The 24145-nt window shown below is 46.1% G+C and overlaps 10 protein-coding genes across 10 annotated transcripts; 6 read left to right on the top strand and 4 right to left on the bottom strand.

Moving 5' to 3' along the window:
* Positions 1-133: 133 nt before the first annotated feature.
* Positions 134-616, top strand: FSST1_002843 (uncharacterized protein; the record flags this gene model as incomplete). The annotated part of the gene is made up of 3 exons (XM_083228870.1): positions 134-148; positions 202-532; positions 585-616. The coding sequence occupies 3 exons, from the start codon at positions 134-136 to the stop codon at positions 614-616; spliced, it is 378 nt and encodes a 125-aa protein (XP_083086273.1).
* A 103-nt stretch (positions 617-719) lies between these two features.
* Positions 720-1849, bottom strand: FSST1_002842 (aminotransferase; the record flags this gene model as incomplete). The annotated part of the gene is made up of 3 exons (XM_083228869.1): positions 720-1565; positions 1616-1720; positions 1769-1849. The coding sequence occupies 3 exons, from the start codon at positions 1847-1849 to the stop codon at positions 720-722; spliced, it is 1032 nt and encodes a 343-aa protein (XP_083086272.1).
* A 656-nt stretch (positions 1850-2505) lies between these two features.
* On the top strand, positions 2506-4155 carry FSST1_002841 (major facilitator superfamily domain-containing protein; the record flags this gene model as incomplete). Its single annotated transcript, XM_083228868.1, has 4 exons — positions 2506-2688; positions 2738-3160; positions 3224-3842; positions 3899-4155. 4 exons carry the CDS (start codon positions 2506-2508, stop codon positions 4153-4155), a joined length of 1482 nt encoding a protein of 493 aa, XP_083086271.1.
* Positions 4156-4366: 211 nt separating this feature from the next.
* Positions 4367-6078, bottom strand: FSST1_002840 (general substrate transporter; the record flags this gene model as incomplete). The annotated part of the gene is made up of 2 exons (XM_083228867.1): positions 4367-4712; positions 4766-6078. 2 exons carry the CDS (start codon positions 6076-6078, stop codon positions 4367-4369), a joined length of 1659 nt encoding a protein of 552 aa, XP_083086270.1.
* Positions 6079-10028: 3950 nt separating this feature from the next.
* Positions 10029-12335, bottom strand: FSST1_002839 (uncharacterized protein; the record flags this gene model as incomplete). The annotated part of the gene is made up of 1 exon (XM_083228866.1): positions 10029-12335. One exon carries the CDS (start codon positions 12333-12335, stop codon positions 10029-10031), a length of 2307 nt encoding a protein of 768 aa, XP_083086269.1.
* Positions 12336-15192: 2857 nt separating this feature from the next.
* On the bottom strand, positions 15193-15903 carry FSST1_002838 (cofilin, actophorin; the record flags this gene model as incomplete). The annotated part of the gene is made up of 5 exons (XM_083228864.1): positions 15193-15330; positions 15383-15431; positions 15485-15736; positions 15826-15836; positions 15898-15903. 5 exons carry the CDS (start codon positions 15901-15903, stop codon positions 15193-15195), a joined length of 456 nt encoding a protein of 151 aa, XP_083086268.1.
* Positions 15904-16290: 387 nt separating this feature from the next.
* FSST1_002837 (fungal specific transcription factor domain-containing protein) lies at positions 16291-18001 on the top strand (the record flags this gene model as incomplete). Its single annotated transcript, XM_083228863.1, has 4 exons — positions 16291-16315; positions 16497-17227; positions 17281-17522; positions 17581-18001. 4 exons carry the CDS (start codon positions 16291-16293, stop codon positions 17999-18001), a joined length of 1419 nt encoding a protein of 472 aa, XP_083086267.1.
* A 400-nt stretch (positions 18002-18401) lies between these two features.
* Positions 18402-19811, top strand: FSST1_002836 (transferase family-domain-containing protein; the record flags this gene model as incomplete). Its single annotated transcript, XM_083228862.1, has 1 exon — positions 18402-19811. One exon carries the CDS (start codon positions 18402-18404, stop codon positions 19809-19811), a length of 1410 nt encoding a protein of 469 aa, XP_083086266.1.
* A 442-nt stretch (positions 19812-20253) lies between these two features.
* On the top strand, positions 20254-20886 carry FSST1_002835 (uncharacterized protein; the record flags this gene model as incomplete). The annotated part of the gene is made up of 3 exons (XM_083228861.1): positions 20254-20279; positions 20370-20664; positions 20728-20886. The coding sequence occupies 3 exons, from the start codon at positions 20254-20256 to the stop codon at positions 20884-20886; spliced, it is 480 nt and encodes a 159-aa protein (XP_083086265.1).
* A 1365-nt stretch (positions 20887-22251) lies between these two features.
* FSST1_002834 (DUF3176 domain-containing protein) lies at positions 22252-23319 on the top strand (the record flags this gene model as incomplete). The annotated part of the gene is made up of 1 exon (XM_083228860.1): positions 22252-23319. One exon carries the CDS (start codon positions 22252-22254, stop codon positions 23317-23319), a length of 1068 nt encoding a protein of 355 aa, XP_083086264.1.
* Positions 23320-24145: the final 826 nt, after the last annotated feature.

Genomic DNA, 24145 nt, shown 5'->3' with positions numbered 1-24145 from the left:
AGGGATAGGAATTGGGATGGTCTTGAGCGGCATAAATATGGCCTCTTCTCCCTGGTCATTTCGATTTATTAGAAGACATCAACATCAACATCACCACAACACCACAACTCCAATTTTCAAGACACCCTTCAAAATGCATTCCGCCTGGGTACGCCATACCACCACTCGTCCCCAAGAGCGATAGCCAGCTGACAATCATAGACTTTCTTCACTCTCCTCCTTGCCTCAGCTGCACCAGCCCTAGCCGGCAAGTGCGCCGAGCCCCGCGACGTCGGCGAGAACCCCAACTGCCTGGGAGGATCCTATATTGAGTGTGTTGCTAGAAACAACGCTCTTTGTACAGGCGAATGCTTTAACCAGCCGGCCGGGGGCGCTGGTGCTCAATGCCACACAGGATGCACAACTAGAAACCAGCAATACTGCGCTGGCTACTGTATGAAGATCAGCAACTGTGATGAGTGCAAGGAGAGTCTCGTACAGATGGGAGGTGTTGACGACGATAAGGTGAACGAGGACACTTGCAGTCAAGAAGGTAAGTTTTGGTTATGAACTATATGGTTTTGTGGTAACTGATTCTAATGCAGGCGACTCCTACTTCTGTAACTGCGACGCTTAAATACCCGATCAACACGCTTCAATATATATTAATCCATTCAATTGATAATATTTACTTATTCTGCAACTCAGCTGAAGTCGATGACGTTGCATGATATGCTTCTTCACAGCTTTGACTGCAACCATTTGAGGTCCCTCTGACTTGTGACCTCTGCCCGGATTTCCTCCCTCGATCTCTCAACATCTTTCTTCACAAGATCAGCATACAGCTGCTGAATCTTTTCCGTGACAGGCCCTCTCTTCCCATCCCCAATAACTCTTCCATCAACCTCCGTCACATGAATCTGCGATGGAAACGTGCCAGTGCAAAATGCCTCATCCGCACCATACACTTCCGTGAGTGTGAAATCCAATTCTTTGACGGTAATTCCATTCGCGCGACAAACGTCAATCGTTTTTTGTCGCGTAATCCCCTGCATCTGATTGTCCTTCGTCGGCGCCCAAACCTCATCACCCCTCACGATAAAAAAGTTGACAGAGTTACACGTCTTGACGAATCCGCGAAGATCAAGCATAAGTGCCTCATCAACATTCATGACATTGGCGTGGATACAGGCTTGGACATCTGTTGCTTTGGAAATGTGATTCCACTGTTCGTCTTTGACGTCTGGTGGGCCGCGACGGACCCACGTTGTCGCCAATCGCAAACCACGCGATTTGGAGTTTGGATCGACGGCTTTGGACTCGGGGATAATGACAATTAATGGAAGACCGACATTGACGCTAGGATTCTGGTAGGGTGTTGATTTGAGACCGCGACTGACGACGAGACGGATGTGTACGTGTTCATCTTCACTCATGTCGTTCGCGTCAAGAGTCTGATGAATTAAATCGAGAAGGTCACCTTTTGACAGACCGAGATCCATAAACATTGCTTTTGCTGATTGGAAGAGACGGTTGATGTGTTCTTGCGCGAATTGAAGGCGACCCTTGTTGGCGCGTATGCCTTCCTTGGAGATTGTTAGAGACGTGTAGATGAGTCAATTAGGTGGTTACATACCCAGATTCCATCACCGATAAGGAAATTTGAGTCAAAAACTGAGACAACTGCTTCTGGTCGAGGGACTAGATTAAATTCACCAGTGACACCATCACGCATGCCAACCTTTAAGAAGTCAATTTGTGTGTCGGGCGTAGGAAAAAGGTAGCTTACTAGAATAGAAGCGTTCTTCGCGTTGGGTACCGAGCTATGCGTTGAACTGCCATGGCTGTCTTTCTTTTCCGACCCTGTCATCCTATACACTGTTGTTTTTTAAATTAATCGGACTATGTTCTCGGAATTGCGAGTAAATCTGGAGCAATGTCTTTATATCAGTCCCAACGAACGATGAGGGAAATGACAAACAGTATTACCTTTATTACCCTATAAGTCCACTTTGCCGATCCCCACTGATGAAACCACTCGCCTGTAACCTGAGCTACTCGTTGTCTAGTGTTAAATGGCAGGCCTTGTCCCACTCTAGATGACACTGTTACCATCTCAAGACCCTATCATCAACGTTGGCTTGGCAAATTTCTCCACGCTAGATTGACGTGATCGCAAGGTTGTCTACTCGCCATCTACAGTGGATACGCGTTCTCCAACATTTCCATGGTAAATCTCTTCTATTTCCCCTATCGTTGATAAGAAACAGGAACCAATAACTCAAAGGAGAATAGTTTCTTCATCAGACTCCATTCGTTAGACTCCTTGGTAACCAACTGACTCGATGCATCATGTAAAACTTATGCGAACTCCCCGTTGACCCACTAAATTCGGGGAATCTGTTACCAATCTCATGGCATGGTAGATCTTTAAAGATGACCTGCTTGGCACCTTGAAATTGTTTTAAGCCTCTAGACTTCACTGAACTTTCGACTTGGTCTTTTGCTGTCTTTGCGCATTAAATCATGTCGTCGTTGCAAGGAAAAGTCGATGAGACTCCTGTCAAGGACACACCCCAGTCCATTGGCTCCACTCAGGATGAACTCCCCGATTTGACCAAAGCCCAGGCCAAGCGTCTTCTCCTGAAGACCGATTTGGTTGTCATGCCTCTTGCAATTCTCAGCATGACACTGGCTTATCTAGACAAGGTAAACTCTTCACGTTCATCGGCACAATATACCCTGCTGACAATCGAAGAACGCCCTTGGATACGCCGCCATCTTCGGCATGAAAGAAGACGCTAACCTCAAAGCCCAAGACTACAGCTGGCTCGGCAGTATTTTCTACTTCGGATACCTCGCCATGGAATTCCCCAGTCTTTGGCTCATGACGAAAATCCCTATTGGAAAATACGTCGGCACTTGTCTCGTTCTCTGGGGTGCTTTATTGTGCTTCTTGGCTCTTTGCCATAATTTTGCCGGATTAGCGACGATTCGGTTCCTTCTCGGTGTTTTTGAAGCTGCGGTGCTACCCTGCATGATGATCATCAACTCGATGTGGTATCTCCGAAACGAGCAGCCTCTTCGTACGGCGTTTTGGAATAATACCTTTGCTGGTGTTTTTGGTGGTATCTTGTCTTATGCTATTGGAAAGATTGATGGAACGCTTTCAACATGGAAGGTCAGTCTAACCCCAACACTGTAGTTATCGATTGCTGGCCTCAAAAGCTAATACATCTCGTAGTACATCTTCCTCATTTACGGAGCTTGCACCGTCTTCCTTGGTGTTCTCGTCTTCTTCGCTTTACCCGACACTCCATCTCAAGCATGGTTCTTCACCGCCGACGAAAAGAAACTCGCCATTATTCGCCTCGCCCCTAATCAGACTGGTGTTGAGTCGAACAAGGGCTTCAAGACATACCAGATCCTCGAATGCCTTCGTGATCCCAAATGTTACTGCATCTGGCTCGGTGCCTTGGGTTACGCCGTCACCAATGCAGGCGTCACAAACTTCAACCCACTGATTATCGCCGGTTATGGATTTTCCAAAACCAAGACTGTCCTCATGGCCACCCCTCAAGCCGCAGTTGCTATGATCAGCCAGGCTCTTCTCACAACCATTTCTCTATACGTACCCAACCTTCGATGTATCTTCTGGATTGCAGGTGCTCTGTTGGGTATGGTCGGAGCTATTATGGTGCACTCTCTCGATGCCGAGACACAGAGAAATGCTTCTTTGGCTGGTGTTTACATGATGGGCTTTTACAACGTGCCCTTCATTTTCTTGCTTAGTTTGTCTTCATCCAATACTGCTGGCGCTACCAAGAAGAGTTTCATGGGCATGTCAATCGCCATCATGTATGGTACGTATCATTCTTTCCCTCTCATATATATACTGATACTAACGGGTTCTCGGCAGCTGTCGGCAACATTATCGGACCTCAATTCTTTCTCAGCACACAGGCACCAAAATACGTCCTCGGAATTGGCGCCATGCTTTGCGCCTTTGCCTTGATGGCTGCTGTTGGTCTTATTTATTACTTCCTCTGCGTCATTGAGAACAAGAGACGTGATAAGCAGTTCGGCAAAACTCATGATGTAGTTGATGCTGGATTGGAGGCGGAGAAGAGTGACAAGACGGATTGGGAAAACTCCAACTTCCGCTACACTTACTAAACCCCGGCAGTTCCGTCCATTCTGGAAGGTTGTGTTTGTTTCAGAGCATATAGAAAGTACAATGTCTTAATTATTACATACCTGCACAGGTAGAATCATCGATTTGCGGGAATATGTGAAACTTTATTTCATGACCAATTATTATCCCTATCTTATACCCTTCTATATATATCCATCATCGCATCTCCAAGTAAAACCTTCAAGCATCACTTCAAACGGTCTCACGCTCATCAGCCAGAGCCTGAGCCTTCTCATCACTGAGCTTGGCTCCCTCAGCATTGCGTCGGAACTCATCCTCCTGCAGTCTCAATTCCTCAGAGAGCTGGCCGTGAGCCTTCCACACAGGCTTGATCTCAAAGAGACGGTCCATGGTATCGAGAGGCAGACCCTTAGTCTCAGGGATAAAGAAGAAAACAAAGATGGACGACATAATCATGAGGGAGGCGAAGAAGAAGTAGACACCGTAGCCCATCTTGATGAACATCTGGGGTGTGAATCGAGAAACGATGAAATTCCAGAACCAGTTGTTGGCTGCGGCGGAAGCTTGACCGATAGATCTGTGACATGTTAGTACTTGTGTCATATATGTTAGGTTCAGTAAGTTACATACCTGGACTTTTCGTTGAACATCTCAGAGTTAAGAACCCAAGGAATGGGGTTCCATGTGGGGGAGTAGAAGACGGTCCACAGATAGAAAAAGAAGACAGCAGCAATGCCACCACCAGACATGCCAGGAGCCTCAGTACCAGCGGCAGTAGCAGCAGCGACCTTTCCAGCAGGGTCAGCGACCTTGATGTAAGCTCCGATGAACCACATGCAAAGAGAACCACCGACTGAACCAATGATCAACAGCTTTCTGCGTCCAACTGTCTCAATAAGGAAGAGAATAAAGATAATAGTGATAGTCGTCTTAACTACACCGAAGATACCGGTAGTGAGAAATCCGGTGTTGGTTCCTGTGATTCCGATACTCTTGAACACAGTAGGGCTGTAGTAGTTGATGGCGTTGATACCTGAACCGTTTTGCCAGAGGAACATCATACCACCAAGGAAGAAACGCCACTGGATGTTGCGTTGCTTGAGGCAAGCGAATGGCTTCCAGAAACCGGGACCGACTTCTCGGTTGTAGCGCTCGAGTTCCTGGTCCATGTAGCTGACTTCCTCAATAATGTAGAGATCATCAGCAGGAAGCTGTCGCAACCAGCACAAGTTCTTCATGGCGTCTTCACGACGACCGTTGGCGAAGAGCCAGCGAGGAGATTCCTTGATCCAGAAAGCGCCGAAGAGTAGCATACCGGCGGGGATAAGTTGGACAGCGAAGGGAATGATCCATTGCTTGTGGCTGGGAGCCATGGTCTCAGCAAGTCCGTAGTTGATCCAGAAACCAACAAGACCACCAATTTGCCAACCCAATTCGTAGATACCAACGAGTCGGCCGCGGATAGCAGGAGGAGAAAGTTCGGAGCAGTAGATGGGAACCATGTTGGAACAAGCGCCGACTCCAACTCCAGCAAGAACACGTCCACCAATGATAAGTCCCAAGCCTCTCTCCGCATTAGCGCCAAGCATCAGGCCAGCACCAAGCATAAAGACGAAGCTGAAAGCGATCAAAGAGTAACGTCGGCCGATGAAATAGGATGTGACGTAGGCGAATAGACTGCCGAAGAAAGCACCGGCCTGGTAAACAGACACGATGTTGGCTTTGAGGAGGGCGAGAGCATCGGGTTCGTAGGAGGCGAAATCGAATTCCTCGGTAAAGGATGGAAGGGCGATTGTGGTGCCGATAAAGGCAGAGTCATAACCAATCATGCATGATGCGAAAGACGCGATAGCAGCACAAGTGTAAACACGCCAATTGTAGACCGCCTTGGGAGTAGGTCGGTCCTCATTGACAGCAAAGATGTTGTTGATTGCGAAACCCATGATTGATAGCTGTAGTGCCTTGTCGAGCACAATATCGAATCGAATCCCAGGGTTTGTTGTTGGTTGTGAGTGAAGAGAAAACGAAAAGCAGGGGCAACTTCTCCGAATATTATAGAGATTTGAGAACTGCAGAAATTACCGCGCTTAAAGGTTTACCCCATATTTTCAAAAGAATTTTCCCACTAGCGTGAACTTTGCGAGCATGGCAAGTCATGCGTGGTCTTGGAAGTTGAGCTAAAGTGAGTTAGAGCAACGCTAGTAGGATCTGGATCACTTCAACCCCGCATACCCATGGTCTGGGCAGGCTGGGGTAAAATGAGGGGGACCTTTCTAGCTGGATCAGAATTCAATAGACAGACAGATAATTCAGCTAGTATGGGGGGGGTTAAAGCTTTATCCCTGCGCCGAGCTTAATGGCTCTCCCCAGAGTCAGCGTCATCCAAGACCATCAACACGGAGCAGAACGGGCTTGGTATCACTTTTGGTGTTGAACTATTCATTTCAATATTTTCTAGACATCGGACTTTTCTCGCTATGATTATTGTTTAGGAGTACAGTACCAGAGTAGAAATGAATTGTATTAATGCTGGCATCTTAGCGGATTGCCTTCGTCCCTGAAAGAGATGCACCTCTCCCTCCAGACCGCAACAGGCAAATGGATCCCATCCATAGCCACAAATGCTGAAGGATATCTAGAGTAATGTAGGTCCATGTTAGTAACCCCCTGCGGCTCTGCGTTCGCGCCGTCTTTCTTTACACTCCCTGCATGTTCGTCCTATTCCTCCTCTGTCAAAAGGGTTCCTGTGACATTTGATACACAAGCCAGTTTCGTCAGCTTGAGCTTGTAGCCTGGCCGTTGATGTTCGCTTGTATTCATAACATCTTGGACACGATCTAAATCCTTGCTGAGCTGGCCTGATCCTACAGGTGTTGCATAGGTCTCCTGGCATATGTTCCGGCCGAGTGGGCAGACTTCGGCTTAAGCATTCTTGGCACTTGGTACTGCCAGGACTACGCTGTCTCTGTTCGCATGCTTCACAAGCGCCTATGGCTACTAGCATTAGTGTTTCGTTAATTGGAAGACAATCCGGTCCACATTCGGGACAGAACAGATCGATTGCAGATGTGGTAGAATCGCTGCAACGATAGCAGAATCCGGTTTGCACTTGTATTCCAGCATTGACGCATGCCTTGTGCATTAAAAGGCGTTCTTTGTCTCTGTTGACACCACCGCATATGAAGCAGTATCGGTCTTGTGGATTGTCTTCGGCCCAAGGATCCATGATGACGTTCTGTTAGCCGTTGGTAGGATTCGTCTTAATTTGATGTCGTGTGTAGCTGAAAGTGAGTGCTGGATGTTGCTTTGTTGTAGATTTCCAGCAGTGAGGTATTGAGTCTGCATATATACATGATGAATCTCGATAAAATTTGCGTGACTCAACGTGCTCTCCCATACTTGTCACCGCCGTTCAATCAACATTGGAGAACTGTCCGTATCACAATTGGGATTCACGTTATCCAGTATTGTTCTCAATATTGACTAGTGAGTCAGAGCTACCCAAATCCTTGAGTGTGATTCAATTTGCAGTTGTGACCTCTACTGAATAGCATCCATCACGAACTCATCCATAGTCCCAGACGTGTTGCGCAATTAATCACAACTGACTTAGAAACGAGACCGCATTCTACCTAACCACGATAAACATCTATGTTCACAGTGCTACTGACACCAGTGACTATACACCTAAGAAGTAATTCTCCATATTACTTCATATCTCTGTTCACCTTGCTTAGACTTGTAATGCGGCAGAGAAATGTCCGGATGTTTCTTAACCAAGTCATCCCGAAGCAGAACACCAGTAAGCTTTTATTAGGCAAAGCCGACTAAGAACGTGATTTGTATCACGAAGTGTATATAAGTTCCTTCATGCTTTGCTTCTCTATGATAAGGCTGACCCTCATGGTATTAGAAAAATTCGCTACTGGAAGCAGAAGAGACGAAATTAGTAGATCACTTTGTGTCCATCAGGCTATAGTTCTTAGAATACTTATTTTTATAACCTAAGACTTAGGAGGAGGAAGAAGAGACCTAGCAAGAAGAAGACCTATGCCTAGGCCGAGGCTTTGCATGCACCTAAGATAACGAAGACATCATCAAAGGTATAGTTTTTAGAGCATCTTCCATCAGAGTAATAGTGTATTGAGGGAGCATAGTGTAAACTACTATGTATCAATCTCGTCTCTTCCAGTTGCCACATCAAGCGGCGTTTGGCTCAGGAGTCGAGGATTCACCGTTGCCTTGATCTTTGCGCTTCCTGTACCGTTCTCTACGGGTTTCAAGGCAAACTCCACAGGTCTTGTTGTTGGTTTCTTCCAGGACAAGAGGTCTCCCGCACTTGCTGCATTTGCCTTCGGATATACGCCACTGCCTCCGTTCCTATTCTTTACGACGACAATCCTGGCAGCTCTTCAAGCCTTTCAAGGGAGGGTTGAGAAAGCATGTGTTGCACGTTTCTGGCTGAGCCGGCGGTGTTGGGGGGGTTGCGCATTCTTCGCACTTGTCCGAGCCGTACTTGACGACCCTTGCTGCGCATGTGGAACAAGCGCCTGAGTTGATGATCATTTGTGCCTCGGCCGCCGACAACAAGTCCATGTCTTGACAGTTGTCGCAGTAGATGCTGAGTCTCGTTTTGGTAGGTACGCGGCAGATGTAGCAATATCCCCGTTCCAGTTGTGTTCTGCTGAGGGAGCATGGAGGGCATAACAAACTGCCTCTGTTCGCAATGCCGCACTTGAAGCAGAAAGCGCCGAGGAGATTCAGTTGGTAAGGATTTAGCGAAGTCATGATCGTAGATTTGTCGTGTACTTGATGTGTGATGTGTGATTTGTGATGCGTTATGCGTGATGTGTGATGTTGTTTGTGAGTGAAAGCAAAGAGAACAGACGAGGTGTTGAGTCCGTATGACGAGGCAGCCTATCGTACCTTCCTTGATATGGCAAGTCACCTATTCACTGATTGTTGCGGTGACGGCAGGTACGAAGAGAGTCGTTATCTCTACGGTTAATCACGTGCCGCAAGAGATCGGGGTTGACAAACTTTTGTCTCGATGTTTTTGATAATTGATTGAGGTTGCAAGCGGAAGAAGTTACTACTCTCTATGTAGCAGGATAGAAGCTGCTTTTATAAGTCACTGATATCATAGAGTTCATGCCGTATGAGTGGATGGGAAAACTTGTCTTGAGAGAACCTTTAATTTGAAGATTTATTAAAAGTTTAGTCTGCATATGCATAGATAGATTAACCTCTGTTAAGAACCTAGAGGAGGTTAAGAATGCCTGGGCGAAATCTTAATGATCATTAAAGTAAAAGAATCCAATCATTACCTCTAACCCATTTATTTATTTCTACACTTTACTAACAAATATGAGTCTCAGCCACTAATAACTTTAATATTTAACAAAATACTCATATGGATTAAAAACTTATTATTTTAAAAGAAGGTTCTCTCAATAACTGAATTTCCTACCAAGAATATACGCTATGTCAGGGCAATAACTAAACTCTATAATAAGGGTTATATAGAAGAAGCTTTCGAGCTGTACGCACAGCAGCTATTTCTTCACCTCTAACCCAGCATTTGCTGGATTTCAAGTCCATCTTGGCTGGCGTTTCCATGTAAGCTCTGCTTGTAGGGTGGTCCGTATCTGCTGGTTCTTCCACCTTTTTCGCGCTTAAGCATTCTTTGCAGTGGTTAAGACTATTATTTATGCTGAATTGACCGCTGGAAGTATAAGAGACGAAATTATGAAGTCACTTTATGCTCCTTTTGCCATTGTCCTTAGACTACTTATTCTTATACCATAAGACTTAAGATGCCAACTCTTTTGCTACCCATTAGACACTAGTCTAGACTAGCAACCATATGTCCCGGAACCCGCCAATGGGAAATTTACCACGGTGGTAGCGGCGCCGATGTAACATGGTGTCCACCACTTGGGGCTGGTACGTCCTCATGTCCAGGGGTAAGCATGTTCAAAATCCACATTACCAATAAAATGCATACGACCCTAATTGCAGGCGCCTTAATCCGTTGACATCCAGGGACTTTTTCCAACCAGTCAAAAGAAGACGCAGCTGCCTTTTCCTCATCCTCAGAACGGTCCATAATCAGATCCACGATGTAAGCTGTCGACTTGGCCACAGAATTGCTGACCCAGAGAAACAATGGTACGACGATTACCAGTGTCCTCCATCGATCTCCCATCACCGTGCCGTCCCCAAAGAAACCATCGACAATCAGAACACCCTCCGTATCAGCTGCCATCAACAGGTGATACTGTAAGATATACGTCTCTAGAGAACATCGACCCAGCCAAGCCATGGCTCTTGAGTGATAGTTCCGGACGGGTGCGGAAACATTTCGAAGTGCAATGAATGCCAGTATCGGGATAAAAGAGACCAGAGGGTGCCATGTCTTGTACACCTTTGTTCGAAGATGTAAAGTCGAATTGAAGTAATACATCGTAGCAAATAAACCAGCGACAGCAAGGATAATCCGAAGACCAAGATGAACGACAGTTTTCTTCATCTCGTTGTTCACCACAGCAGTCAACATACCGACGTAAACAACAAACATGTCAAGAGTAACTCGGTACTGCCAATCCTTATAACTCCACTGGATATTGAAGACCGTCTTGAGAAGACCAAAGACAAATTCGGTGAATGGCGTACCCATGAAAACTGCAGAGACTAACAAGCCCGAAATGCAAATCTTGGATAACACGACTTGTGGGTCGCTGTTGTATCGTTTTCCGCCAACTGCCATTGTCGCGTAGACAACAAGGAACCAGAACGAGACAAGAGGCGAAAAGTAGTAAAACATGTAGTCAGTGTCCATGACATAAGCCAGACAGCAACTAAGAAGATTGAGTCGCAATAGAACGGCCCCAACACGACGGAACGAGAAGTCGTTTTTCCTGAGAAAGTACAGCGTGTGCCCGTATCCAGTCTGGAAAAGGTACGCTGCGACGCACAATCTGATGAGGATGTAGATAGACTTTGATCCTTTGATTGCTCCAGTCCAGTGATAAATAAGGATTAGTGCTTGCATCCATCCCTTCCACTCCTCTGTTTGCTGTCGCGAGAGAAAGGGCTCGTTTGTTTCCTTGGTTGATAAAGACATTTCTACTCCCATCGGGATTGGAGATCGCAATCGACGAATGGTGAGTAAAAGAATTGCGAGACAAGGAGCGCAGAGAACGGCAAAGTCAACTGGCTGCCAGAGTTTCTCGCCCTTTGCCATCATCTGTGTACGATCCGCGTAGTAACACATGAGAAGAGCCAAGACAAATAACCCTACCCTCATGTTGAAAACTCTCCATTGCGGCTCGCTTCGGTCATGGTACAGATCCAACATCTCGCCTACAAGACAAGCAACCAGGTAAATAATACTCAACGCAACGATACCCAGTTGAGTAACTGGTTTGATACCGTAGTCGGTGCAGCAAGTGCGTTGGTACGGATAAGATTTCATACGGTCGAGCTTCGCATTACATCTCAAGTTCAAGACGATATTGGCCCGAGTGTCTGCAATCCAATGCTTAACATGTAATCCCGTTTTATAACCATCGAGCCAAGTTTTGTTCTGGCCATACGTAAGCATTGGTATAGACCAGATAATTGGAAGATTCCAATTCTGTCCGACTTCACGTAACCAGTCTCGCATCATGGCAGTCTCGCCTGATCGACGAATTGAGTCGGTGATGTGTACGGGATCATCTCCAAGGTACACAGGTCCTGCGGGAGGGCCATAAAACATCTGGTTTCCTAACCCATCAATTGGGTCCATCGGGGCGGTAAAGGGATCAATATCAGGTGTGTTGTCGTTAATGAAATCGAATATTCTGGACATGTACTCCTTGTATGTACCAAAGCGATCATCCCATGGAGAATTCAACATCTCCAGCATAAACGGACTGGCAGTAAGAGCAAATGACGAATTTGGCGAAATTACTGTTGTGCCGCCTGGTAGTGATGCATTCATTCTGGTAAACCAGACACCTCCAGCCATATAGATCAATGCAGGCGCTTCCTGCTTCTCAACGGACGGAATGTTCTGTTTCTCGTTTGCATACATCTCCAGGTTGTGTCCAAATTGCTCCATGCTAGCATTGTCTTTCCACTCGAGGAAAATATTAGGTAGTCGCTGGATCATCTGGCCGTAGTATGTCATGTTGAAAAACTGGGACTTGGGCATCTTGAGCTCCTTTCTATCGCGGTTGGAACGCTTCGCATCAAGCTAAAACAACCGTGAATCAGTAATATCAAGGCGGTTCAAGTTTTTAAATGCTATGAAATGCAGAAAGCTATGAAGAGATTATATTATCATGCAGTCGGAATATAAAGCAGCCAATCAAACTTATTTCTATTCCAAAATCCATTTGCATTAGCATGTTATATTAGAAGACAATGCTAAGCGATTACATGTAGAATGGTGGGAGGTCTAGTTGTTTAGTATAGGAAAAGTAAGTATACAACTCTCGGCCGCATAATCGGTAATGGGCATAGTCAATTTATTCAGCTCGCTGGCATAAGTGGAGGCATCGGAGAGTATTCAGGGAGTAACCTAAATAGCTGCTGCATACCCTTGGATAATACCTCACTAATCTGAGAAGAAAGTGCTTCAGTAATACGAGACAGCCTAGTGTTACCAGACTGTGATGGAGACGATCCGTCTGGGTAATACTTTGTTCTAACTAATCCTTCGAGAGTTGTCAGTTTTGTTCCGATATATGGAAGTTGTTTGACGCCATTGGGCAATGTACTAGGTATTGTGGGAGATAGCATATCATACCAGTCCGTACTAATCCTTATGAGTTTTACGGAATTACCCCTGGGGGCTTTAATGCGAACACGTCCAATTCTAGCCTGAAGCTATAACTCGGTTCCGACTGAGCTCAATATCCAACCAAAGTAAACTCATGTAGTACTCAAGCATCCCAATACCCGGTCTCGATGGACTTGGCTCCGGCCCAACGGGCATCAACAGAGCAGGCCAGGGCGTTTGTAGTGTATCGGGTACCCAGAGTGACGTTCCAGGTATCCTTCAAAGTATGAAAATCCCAAGTGAACTATTAGTGACGGACCAGATATCAACAGGCGCTATAATGACTGAGCGGTTTTCACTGAAGATGTAGCTGTTCATCCTATCTCCATTGTTATTCAGTAGGTTTCGCCTGACATGATGCGATTTGACATCGTTCAGAACATCAATATTTACCAGACCCGGGATTTTGGGTCCTGGCATTGGAGCATGGGTCTCATAATACCGATTTTCTGGTCTGCGTCTGGGAATCTGAGGTTGAGGTTATCCTCATCGAAATTCATTTCACCATGGGCATTGCATAGCACCCTAGCGGTAGGGACGTGGGTCTTGGTCTCATATCTCATCACACTTGCCCATGATAGGTGCTTTGCGAATGGCTTCCGGTTGGGGTAATTGTCACTGAGATATCCCACAGCAGTGATGTACATACCTCGCATAGCATCTTAAAGAAGGGAGGTCGCATAATGTGTCGTGTACGCCCAGGTATCTGCCTCTTTGAGAAATGCGAACCATATGTATAGTGATTTGCGTATGAATGTATCAAATAACTCCTAGATAATGGGAATTCTATCCAGGAACCACCAATTGTCGAAGGAATTGAATAAAGACACATACACAGAAGAGGGACATTACGGGTTAAGGTAAGCCTCCCCATTAGTGTAATTGATGTCCTTTTAATAGGTCGCGTTTATCGTTTCAGGCCATAGGTACTGGGAGTCCCCTATACGGAAAGTTAGTGACAGCCATCGGGAGAGAATCAGAGAGCTTCTTAAGGAGGGTTCACCACTTAGCCAATACACTCCACCAACAACCTTGCATTCTTTGATTCTGCGTATCATCAATACGGCAGTTGCTGGCGCAGCCAAAAGTGCTAGCAAACTGTTGATAACCAACAAAACAACAAAGAACAACCTCTTGCATTTTTATCTGCGTGTCATGAGTTCGATAAAACTCTGCTTGGCTACCCTAGAAATTCGGGTGATACAAGGTATCTAGAAAATGTCAGCACAAGACTAATACACCCCAGATGTTGGGAAGTACGACATGGAAGAAAAAGAGAAACCAGAAACCAAGACACCAAGAGGCAAACTTGGACCAGATATAACCTCAGATCGTAGAGCATGAAAGATCACGGATCCAATACTGGCAAACATGAGAAGCTCCTGGACTTTAGTTGCGATCTGCAAAGCGCCTAATTTGGCTAATGCTTGATGCTCTGTCCCTTCAAGGTCTACTCCAATAAAGTAATCAACAAAGGTCAATGTAACAAGTCCAATTGTCAATAAGGCTGGGACGACGTGAACGGCGCAGCGGGCGAGCGCGATACGTCTGGAATTCTTGATGAGAACTTTGGCTTCTCATCAGTATTAGACTTCCAGCCGAAGGATATGACTTTAAGACCGACTGTCCTCAAAATCATAGCAAGAACATCTATCTTTCGAGTAACTAGAGGCGGCTGTGTTTGAGCATCCACGTTTGGAGTACTTATTTGGGGATTAAGCCGAGAAGACACATCATCAAGCTCGTACTGGGGTGTGATATTGATAGGAGTATCCAAAACGGTACAACCGAATTTATCTAGATTAAGTGAAATGTGAAGAAACAGAGAACATGATGTGGCTGAATTGAAAGCATGCTCAGATTTCTCATTTAATGTACGTCCCAGTCTTCCTACTGTAGTCCTCAAAAATGAACGATGCCGGTGATAGCTTAGCTTCAAACCTGGGCATGCTTGAATAGAGCCTTCTGGTACAAATCGTTACACCCAACTCGTTCTCTGCTATCAAAGACTGATATTCACAAGCGACGGTGAATTGTTATCCTCATAATAGGATACTTTATAGCCCATGTGTAATTATCCAAGGATAGGGACTATATCACTTATATCTATATCCAGGATAACCTTCAGCTAAAAAATACAATAGATTGAAGAATATGCACCCTGGTGATTTGCAATTATCTCAAATGATAAGAATAATCAGCACCACAGTTGTCAATGCGTTCCCAATTACTGAACCCTTCCTCGACTCACACGCCGGACAACGCTATGCCACTCAAGATCGTCAAGATCGTCGGCGTGTATTGACACGGGGAGATTTAGTGCCTTGTTAAGCTGCTCCCTAGTACTTGCGTATACCATACGAGACTAACAATCGGATTAAAAAAAGAAAGAAAGGCTGACCGACTATTCAACATACCTTGATCGATGTACCTGCGGGAACCCAGGAGATAAAGGCAGTTGACATCCTGAGACTAGTTAGCAGCTGTAGCATTTTCGAAATTCAGGATACTGAACTCACCTCTTCCCCTCCTCTCCAATATCATATTTGACATCGTAGGCTGCATAACGAGGGGCAGGTTTACCCTTGTCGTCAGTGGCAGATGCAAGCTTGTTCAGGAAGGATTCATAGTCTTTGTCTGATGACATCTCGTCTACGACGACACTCTGGCCGTTATCACAGATTTTGTAAATGATGTAGCGGGGTTTGTTTGCATCTCTTCGAGACCGCAGTTCGTTAACTGCGGTTATACATTCGTCCTGAATTTGCACACTAGCTTTTTCAGCATCTGTTTTTAGAAAAAGAACCTTCGTGTCCGCCAGTAAATTGAGGAAATTAATGGGAAGAGCGATGTATCTTACCCAGATGGAATCTAATGGCGATAAGTGTTAGCGCAAGGCTTTATGTAGGATATTGACAGACGTAGCACATACCGACATAGTTTCCTGGTTTGTATGTTGATGGAAGAGCTGAGAGAGTGATGCTATAGGAGATTACTGACAGTGTATGTTAGCTAAATGACAACTAAAAACCCAAAAAATCGCACCGAAAACAGAAGGGTAGGAGCATACAAGTAAATACAACGTCGGACGTTATCGTAGCGTTGACAGAAGATAGTGAATAAAGCGCTGGAATGACACCCGACACACTGGGAAAAGTCAATTGGCAGGCCGTATTTATAATACCGGTTTCTCATGGGCCGTGCCATAGTTAGGGTGGTAAAATTAAATCTGATGTAATTACTGTAGTTACACAGCACGTACTCTCTCTTTACTCTCTCGCTACCATAGGCCCGAAATGTCCGTACTACAGTGCGGCACCCAACAATGGCACTAACGCCGTCTGCCCGGAGTCATCTTAGATAGAACAGAGATCTGCGCTAGACTAGCTTATTGGTTAGCCACACCACGCCACGGAACCGCGCAGTTCCGTGGGCTCCGTGGCTCCGTGGCTCAGTGGTCGGTTAAAGTTCCGAAACATCGATCGCTCGCTCATTCAAGAGTCAACGGTACGTGTTGACTAACATCTCCAGTAAACCGACCGATCTTCCTATGCTCGTTTCTCATCAACGATCCATCATTATTCGAGGCCTTGTGTCGACAGGCCTACTACACTACAGTTCCTCTTTCTCTCGGCCAAGCTACCAGTTTGTATGGGATCATGTATTACATGTTGAAAGAATATGTCCTCCTTCAGAGTCCATTAGCACAGGAGCATGATTTGAAGGCGCACATTGTAACCTGCGAGAAGAATCTCAGTCGTGGAGTTGAGACTTACCAGGCGCTGGCTATTCCTTGCTTTGAGAACGTTTTCAGTCTGGCTCTAGGGATAATCAAAGCGCAAGAGGAAGGGAAGCCATTCCTGTGCTGTACGCTTTTAGCTGCAGCCGCTGGCCATTATCGCATGCTTGGCTATTGTCAAGAGACAACATATGGGAAACACCAAGCTCGGAGAGCAGACCAAATGCGCCGTGTGTTCTGGTTTATTTACATCACTGATAAGAATATGTCCCTCCTTCAAGGTCGTCCATCGTACCTACAAGACTCTGAAGTGGATGCCTGGCATCCAAGAGTTTCTCCCGATCCTTCATACAAGGTCTGGGACGACCTTTTTATCTTGGGAATCAAGTTCGCCAAGATTCAAGGTGAGGTTTATGGCCGCCTTTATTCAGCGACTGCACGTCAATCCTCTCCCGTCCAGCAGGAACAAGCTGTTAATCAGCTTTCGGACAAGATGCAATCCTGGTATATTGATGTTGGCAAAGTAAGCTTTTTGTTTGTTGTTCCGCTGCATAATTCGTTACTAATTCAACTTAGCTTGACTCAAGCCAGATGAAAGATCAGGAGGTATTCGAACTCTCCAAGAAAAACTGGGATGTTATGTATTACTCTACATTGACTTTGATCCTGGTCAAAGCAACAACCGATGAAGAATCAGGTATCAGTCTAAAATGCGTGGAAGCCGCTCGGGCCGGACTACAAAGTCATCTCGCCTGTTTTTGCAGCTATCAGACTTACGACAGTCCTGGTCTAGTTTCGGAATCCGACTACGCAAGCTGGTCAGTTCCCCAAATTTCTTGCTCTTATGATTCCCGACTACTAACCCATATAAAAAAGGGTCCTCCACCAGTCATCATTGAACCCATTCATTATCATTTTTCTTCGTACCATTTCTGTTGATAGCGACATAGAAGACGTCTGCCTTATGGACCATATGGTTGCTGTCCTAGAGAAGATTTCCGGGGTATCAAATGCCTGCCAAAATCTTTTCAAAGTCTGCTCTGCGTTCGCTCGCCTCGCACGAGCGCTGGTTGAAGACCGAATGAATAATGCTCCATCACACACCCAGGCCAGAGACGCTCTTCAGGCCTTTACAGAGACGAATTCAGACTTTAGATTTGGCCTAGAGCCGTTCGAGGGGTTTTTTGGAGCTGATATGATAGAACAGCTCACCAACCATGAATCTTATAACTTTTCATCTATGCTAGGTAGCTGGACTGTCGATGAAACAGGAACTTTGGAGACAGCCCCGGAATAGATTAGAGAAAATTTCAGTTGTTCTATTGCCAAATAAAACATTTTTATAATCTCGATGTAGTTTTCAAAGTATACCGAAAGTTTTAGTCATGAGTAGACAGCAGCTAATCTTCTAATCCTGGGGTCACATCGTTGAAGCCTTCCGTATATCTAATCGGTTCTTTTCGTAGTATCGGGCCGATATGAAACTGTGGAGTGCTCTACCTTATGCATTGTCCTTGCCGGAGCCGCGGAGGGCGCGGGTTCACGCATTTCCGATCTCAAACCGAGGCCGGACCACGCTTCTATAAATGATCATGACAGAGAAGTATATAAGAAAAACACGGACAATTAATAAGCTTCTGCTAACTCAAGCATCATCAACTAAATTTCTTCCTCATCCCGCTCGCAAGCCTTTCAAAATGTCTGATCCCTTCCTAGTCTCAAATGTCGACGAGTCGAACATTGAGCCTCTTACTGCATTGGACACTTTGATGCCCAGGACTTATATTCGCGTCCTTCTTGCATTTAGGGCTTCGGATACTTTCAACGTGGTCTCGCAGCTTCATTCTGGTCTCGATGCTACAACGGAGAAAATACCGTGGTTATCTGGACGAGTTCGTTCAGCTGGCCAAGGTGACAAATCGGCCGCATATGATGCAATCCATTACTCCTCCTCTGCAGGCAACCCGAAGATCATTGATCGTGGCTCAATCGACCAACCGATCTCAAACGTAGAAGCTCGCACGATGCATTGTTCCACCGTTCTAGAAGAGGTCTGGCCACTTGACGCATTACCTCAAAGCGAAGATCCTTTGGTTTTTGGAGCCAGTGTCTTTCGTTTCAAAGATGGCCAAGGACTTGGGCTGTGTGTTTGCATGCATCACCACGCGGTTGACGCGGCGGGTTTCACCGAATTGATTAAGATTTGGACTCAGGAAACAACCGCACGTGGATCGTCTTCATCCCATTCTGGTGCAACCAGACTATCTCGTGTTTCTGAAGCACTTGCTTCTCAGATTACTGAGGCATCGTCTATGGGTAAGGAGCAGCTATTTAGGTTGATCCCTGAATACTCTCCCGTGCCTCCAGCCATGCCAGCGAGCTTCCCGTCCTTCGCTTCTCAGATTTTGACGATACCAACTGAGTATCTGGATGCCTACAAACAGGGGTTGGCCCCTCTGCTAGGAAAGCCTCCTTCTACGAATACTGTGCTTTGTGCAATTTGGTGGTCTTTCATCACGCGGATTCGGGCACTGGATAAAGACAAACACCTGGCTCATACCTTGAGCCGGCTGGTTATTGCTGTCAATGGCCGTCGGCGAATCGGTCCCAATTTTTCTCCGCCAGACAACCCGTACCTTGGCAATCTTGTTCTGTACGCTTCTGCTGAACAACCCTCTGACACTCTGAAAAATGCTGAAGTCTCTGCCCGCGATGATGCAGAAGTATGTAATGCTATCACCCAATCGATTGACCAGGCCAAAATCAACTCTCAGCATATTGCCAATGTTATCGAACTAGGCAAACAAGTTGGTGACTGCAGCGCAATATTCCCCGGATTGGACCTTTTCAACCACAGGGATGTCACCATAACCAGCTGGGCGGATCTAGATTTGTACCAGATAGGCTGGGGCTCAGAGCTTGGACAGCCCGAGTTTGTTCGATTACCTTTCAGCGCTGCAGATGGAGTGTGCATTATCTTGCCTCGCAAAAGAGTCGAGTCTGTATCTCATTCCCGGAATCTTGTTGAAGTGATGATTATGCTCAAGGCCGAACATCTGGTGGCCCTCAAGGCAGATAGCTTGTGGCAAAATCTGGTAAGGGTATAACAAGGCTTTCATACTCTTTAGATCACATGGGACATTTGGTATTAGCATTAACCGCTGTACCCCGTAGAAATAGGGTTAGAGTTTTACCAATAAACTACGGGGTTGAAACTGGTTCGTCGTCGGTATCTACCGTCCAGGCAAGGTTCGCTACTTATACCAGACTCTAAGCACCGACTAGGATATGTGATATGTTGCGGAGTCAAACTACCGTTTCTATTTTGTTATTCCGACGAGCGTTGAACATATGGTTTACCCAGTCATCCCAACTATCGATCTGAACCAGTAGATATAGACCCTTGCACCGCTGTCCCTTGTAACTGGGGCCCTTGTTCTTGGGCACTTTGGCCTAGTAGTCCTTCGTGACAAGCCCTTACTTTGACCTTATTACTACCCCGTTTGCGCTCCTGGGTTGCCCGTTAATATGAGACAACATCAAACTGTCATGACTACAACGACATCCACTCCACAGTACGCCGACGGTTGGTACATTGATGTTGTGGTCGAGAGATAGAAGTACACCTTGATTTGGTTCTAACACTGACTAATGCAACTTTATAGAATGCTCGCTAATGGGTCTTACACCATTTTCTACATCATTGGCGACGTCCAAGGTCAGTCTGGTGGCGAATGGTCCTGCCTCCCTGGCTTTACGGGTATGTCGCATATCTTGGCCGCATCCCGAGACGCTTGCGAGAACTGTGCCCGTCAAGACGATGAAGCCCAAGTCGTGACCAGTACAACCCCAATCATTTCACTGCTCCTCGACTACATCCAGATTGGAAATTTGAGTAGCATGGATGCTAATGAAGTCAAACAATTTCTCATTGAGAATTTGAAGTGGCGAGTCCAGACTGTAAGTGAAACTTAAGTTGAGCCACCTTCAAGAGCTCCACTGACTTCGTTTTGCAATTAACAGGTAGCTGGCGAGGTCCTTGATCCTAGGAACATGTCCAGGGACCACAACTTTAACCTCAGCATCAGCCGCAAGCGAACACCAGTTCCACGCAGTGCAGGTGAAGTTCAATATGACACATACCCCGATGTCATCGAGTCTATCATTGGCAATTCTTCTTAACTTTGCGATTCCTTCTTGAAGGTGCATATTGCCCCCTCCACATTGCAGTACTTGGTAACATAGATAATGGGAATGCTGTGATACTTGTGATCATATTTTGCAAAATGTTCATATCTACATGACTGTTGACGACCGGGGAATCGGTATCCAGTCAGAGTAAGGCTGGCCACAAATCTCAATCCCAGCTAGTGACCGATTGACTAAACTGGAACATGGTTGTACCATAATCGTTTACCTCGCACCCTCTTTGACATCAGCTAACTTACGATTCTACAAGCTGAAGTCATTCTGTCATTGGTTTCACTGTCGGAATTCTATTTATTACTCGTGTCTGCCTATCACAAACACGAGGTCTAACTGTTCAAGTTGACAGCCCGAAACATTGAGCAAAAATAGCATTAGGCGCCAAGGATACCTCAAACAATATCTCACCAATAGGCTGCGGGGAAGAGTCTCGCGTTGACTAAAACTTTCTCGACTCTGCTTCAGCTTTCTCACCGGGAAGTGGTGTGGCTGAGTAGGCGTGCGTCAGGCCCCGTTTTGTGTTACTTTATGAAAGATCTAGATCATCGGGTGCTGACAGTAATGAATGACAAACAAAGTAAAAGGTCGCGTGATCAACTGCAGGTCTATGAATAAACATTCCATGATTGGTTGACGGTTTCCGCGATACATATATAAGCACATCGTATAATAACATGGCTTGAAAGCTGAAAACAAGGTCAGTAATGAGGGGACAGTGGTGGAGGACGGCACAGCATCTACGTTGCTCATAGGCCGAAAACGGTGTGGCTTGACGTATATCCCATGATTACAGGGTAAACAACGTCGGTAGCTGAGACATGATGGATTGAAGAAGTGCATAAATGCAGGGGATTTGCTAAGATCGACAATGGCCCCGTAAGCATCCATTCCGACCTAAGCCTGAGAGCTCAGCCTGGAGTTTGTATCTGTTGTACCTAGTAGTTCGCTCATCAACGTTTATCATAATCGTCTGTACATTGAGTAGAGAGTATTTCCTCATACAGGCAAGGTATCCCGTAAGCCGCCGTCTGGCAAATGAAAGTATTTACAAGGAATAGTCTCAACTGAGCTAGCTCATTTACAAGGTGTCGGCCTTCCAGCCTGGTAAGAGATAGGTTGCACAATCCAGCAGAATGCGCTTCCAACCACTGTTGATTGGCTCAACCTCTCGACCGCGTCGGCTTGGCCATGTAGGCTGTTGTTAGCCTGCATCCCATATACAATAGCAATCTACTACTGGCGCCGGCGTTTAGTCTTAAAAACCACAATTCCCGCCATATGACCATTGTGTGTCACAGTATATCGTATCTCTATCTTTCCTGAACAATCCCATACTTCTCCATGTCAACCTCCAAGGTCAATGAAAACACGGAGTCAATGCTCCTTACTCCGTTCTTCCAAGAATCATCCCAGGCTTTACTGCTACCGACGCAAGACACCGACGCGGATACCCTAGCGCATTCTGCAGAGCAGTCTCGCACTAATGAGTATGGTCCCACCAATGAGCAAGACACAGATTTGGAGTTTGTTATTCGACAAGCTGCAGTTACCTGCGACTCGCGTGAACTTTCAGCAGCACCAAAAGAGGACACCGGTTATAAGCAATGGAGCTTGGAGCTTCTCGTGCTGTTGTTCGCAGGTGCCATCTTTACGAGCATTTGTGTCATCTTGGGTCATTACCATCATGAAGTCCTACCAGATTGGCAAGACCTCCGTATCACACTCAACGCCGTCATCTCTATCCTTGCTACTGTCCTCCGAACAGCTATTGCGTTCATAGTCTTTGAGATCCTCGCTCAGCTGAAGTGGGAATGGGTATCAACTTGCTTCCGTCCCCTCTATCATGTCCAGCTCTTTGATGCAGCTTCGCGTGGTGTTTATGGATCCCTTCGTCTCTTCCCCACCATAGTTCGGCATGAACCGTTCGCAGTTGCAGCAATCGCTATAGCTGTGCTATCTCTAGGTATTGGATCCTTCACTCAACAGTCCATCCAGACATATCAGTGCCTGAGAAACGTATCATATGACCACGACACGTTTATCAGAATTGCGAATACTGTGAACGAAAATGATCTGACGGACAGGTGGGACGCGGGGGGCGAAGTCCCCACAAGGATGAACCTCAAAACGCAAGTCACTATACAAGACGCGATTGTGAATCAGGTTCGGGATTATCACCTGGCGCCGCTTTTTAAATGCTCTTCGGGAAACTGTACATTTCAAAACGATTACAGCTTCACACAAGACGACGAAAGTGAACCGTACTCTCATGCAAGCCTTGGAGTTTGTAACAGGTGTATCGATATGTACAGTCTTGTGACAGGGCCAACCTTCGAGACAACCGACGGAGGTGAAACCCTGACATTATTTACGTTACCACATCCGCAATATCCAGAGCATGGCCTCTGAGGGAAAGCCAGCATTGCTGGCAAGAACAATGTAAGCGCCCAAGTGATGATAACAACAACGGTGGACAACTTTACTTGGGCTACAGACGACGTAGTCACACCAGAATTCCTCCGTCTCGCTCAATTTTCGGTTGTCAATTTTACCATCCTCACAACTTCGCAGAGTAATTGCAGAGAATTGCCGGGAGGGAATATGTCCTGTCCCTATGACTGCGAAAACCGAAAGGAAAGCACATTCAGAGATGGCAAGACATGCCTCCCCCACTACGAGGATCCCAGTTATTCCTTTGACCCTGTTGCGGCAGCATGCACTCTTTACCCCTGTCTCAAGTACCACACAGCGTATGTAAAGAATGCACGCCTTGAAGAAAAGGTGGTGCAACAGGTTCCGCTGCAGCTCCAAGGTCACGGGTCACGTTGGGAAAAGTATTCTCAGTGGATGAGAGGAGAGAACGCTACATTCGCGGCTTTTCAACAGCCATGCCCCGTGGACGAAGTGTTGTATACTAATGAGAACATATCTCTGGCCGTATCGAACGAAGGGAACTTACTCAACACCTCAGCTCCACTTACATGTGTCTACGAAATGCCAAATTCTATCTGGTTGGGTCTTCAGAACGAACTATTACTCGGTTTGAACTCAGTTTGTACCTCGATGGACAACGGTGGAGTACAGTGCAAGGTCCGCCGTACAAAAGATGAGGTTGGACATCAAAATAACGGTATGCCATCTTATCCTACACACCTCGCAGCACTATTTCACAATGGCACAGCGTCTGTTGAGACCATTACCAAGAAATTTGACGCTCTGGCAACACGACTGACAA

The sequence above is a fragment of the Fusarium sambucinum genome, chromosome I (genome assembly GCF_050947815.1).
Source record: "Fusarium sambucinum isolate potato_lamoka chromosome I, whole genome shotgun sequence".
NCBI classification, from domain to species: domain Eukaryota; kingdom Fungi; phylum Ascomycota; class Sordariomycetes; order Hypocreales; family Nectriaceae; genus Fusarium; species Fusarium sambucinum.
The sequence above is the reverse complement of the archived record's forward strand: the minus strand, read 5'-3'. Positions and strand labels throughout refer to the sequence as shown.